General features: G+C 44.6%; 1 protein-coding gene across 1 annotated transcript; it reads right to left on the minus strand.

The window, feature by feature from the left end:
- Positions 1-1151: 1151 nt before the first annotated feature.
- LOC134841174 (uncharacterized) lies at positions 1152-1520 on the minus strand. Its single transcript, XM_063856992.1, has one exon. The coding sequence runs from the start codon at positions 1518-1520 to the stop codon at positions 1152-1154; it is 369 nt and encodes a 122-aa protein (XP_063713062.1).
- Between the last annotated feature and the right edge of the window lie 367 nt (positions 1521-1887).

Genomic DNA, 1887 nt, shown 5'->3' on the forward strand with positions numbered 1-1887 from the left:
GATGTTATAGGTCGAGCGTTCAGTGATTTTTCTACAAGAAAGAAAATTGTTTCAAGGACTTCGGGAGTGAGCTTTCTACTTCCAATTATTGCGTAGAATACCCTTTTACAACACCGAACGAGACGTGAACGAGAACCACCGTGATGCGGGGCTGCCGGGGGGTTAAATTTCTAATTAATACCCTTTTTTGCCAGCACTGGGGGTGCTTGTCGGTTCCACGACTGAATACAATTTAAGAGTTCTTTCTCAGCTACCACAAAATTGGTGCCGCTATCAGACCAAATGACTGATGGAGTGCCGCGACGGGCAATGAATCTTTTGATTCCCATTACACACGAACTCGTGTCCATGGATGAGACAATCTCAATGAGTACAGCTCTGGTGGTCATACATGTAAAAAGGAAGCACCATCGTTTTTCAGAACTCCTCCTGATTGAGACGTTAAGGGGTCCAAAGTAGTCAACACCACAGTTTGTGAAGGGAGGCTGGCGGTAACCAAGCATTTCAACTGGAAGCTCTCCCATCATATGTGTGACAGTTTTGGCTTTGCGCTTCCTACATATAAGGCAGTGGACTTCAATAGACTTTAATAAAGAGCGAAAGTTCAAGATTGCGAACTCTAAGTGAATTACAGCTCGCAGTTAGTCTAAGAACTGGTGCTGATAGCGATAATGAATATCACTTACGAACAATTTCACCAGAGAATGCCTTCCATCAAGGGTTATGGGGTGTTTTGTGTCGTATTCAGTTTCAACTAGGCGGCGAATTCGCCCAGTTGAACGAATGAGGAATGTAGGACCCATAAACAGTGCATATTGTGCAATACGACTAGACTTTTTGACGGTTTTGTTGCAGGACAGGAGTAATTATTCCACTTCAAAAGATTCCTTTTGGGAAATCAACAAAAGTCGTTGTTTTGCGGTTTCTAATTCAACCGGATCGGTTATTTCCTTGACTTTAGTGCGGTAGTGCCGGTGTTTCGGAATAAGTCTGTGCATGAAGGCAACGACTCGCTGGAGTTTACGAAACGAGCTGAATTCTTCCTATGCAAATAAAATGGGTTGTTTTTGTTTTTGAGCAACATTTGAAAAATTAGAGGCCTGCTGTAAACCTTCATTCAGGTCACAAGCGGGACCAGGCAGGCGGATTTTCTAAAATATTTCTATGCTCGGCTTGAAAGGCCACTTGCCACTTTTCAGCAGACTTGGCCCGTTCACCCAGCTGCTTGTTTTTAAGGACTCCGCTGAGATTCCTCGGGATTCCGTATCAGCAGGGTTGTCTCCACTTAAGACATGAAACCACTGGTCTACGGTCGTATTTTCCAGAATCTCTCCAATCCGGTTTGCCACGAACGTGGGATGCTTACTACCTGAGTTTAACCACTGGAGCACAGTGGTGCTGTCAGTCCAGATGAACGTGTTTGACACAGGAATGGTTAGAGCTTTGAGGACGTCTTCCTTCAAGCGGGTATCCAGTAACGCAGCCTGCAGTTCAAGCTTCGGGATGGAAAGCGCTTTCATGGGCGCGACTCTTGCTTTTCCAAAGACCAGGGCAACTTGTGTTTCGAGTGAAGTTTTCACATGGGCGCGAAGAAAAGCTACAGCACAAAAAACTTCTTCTGAGCTATCACCGAACATGTGTAACTCAACCCAATCGACTGGTGCGGAGAAGTAGCTGCGCTTTATATTCATTTTCCCTAGAGATGGCAAACCAGAGTGCCAGGCAAGAAATTTTGTCTTGATATCAACGGATAGCTCATCATCCCATTGTTGGCCATGAATGCGCCAGATTTTTTTCAACAATAGTCGCGCTCTTACAGTATAGGGGTCGAAAACGGAAGAAACAAAACTTAACACTGTTTGCTGTGTAATCGATTTTTTAAGTTCA

The sequence above is a fragment of the Symsagittifera roscoffensis genome, chromosome 1 (assembly GCF_963678635.1).
Source record: "Symsagittifera roscoffensis chromosome 1, txSymRosc1.1, whole genome shotgun sequence".
Taxonomy (NCBI): domain Eukaryota; kingdom Metazoa; phylum Xenacoelomorpha; order Acoela; family Convolutidae; genus Symsagittifera; species Symsagittifera roscoffensis.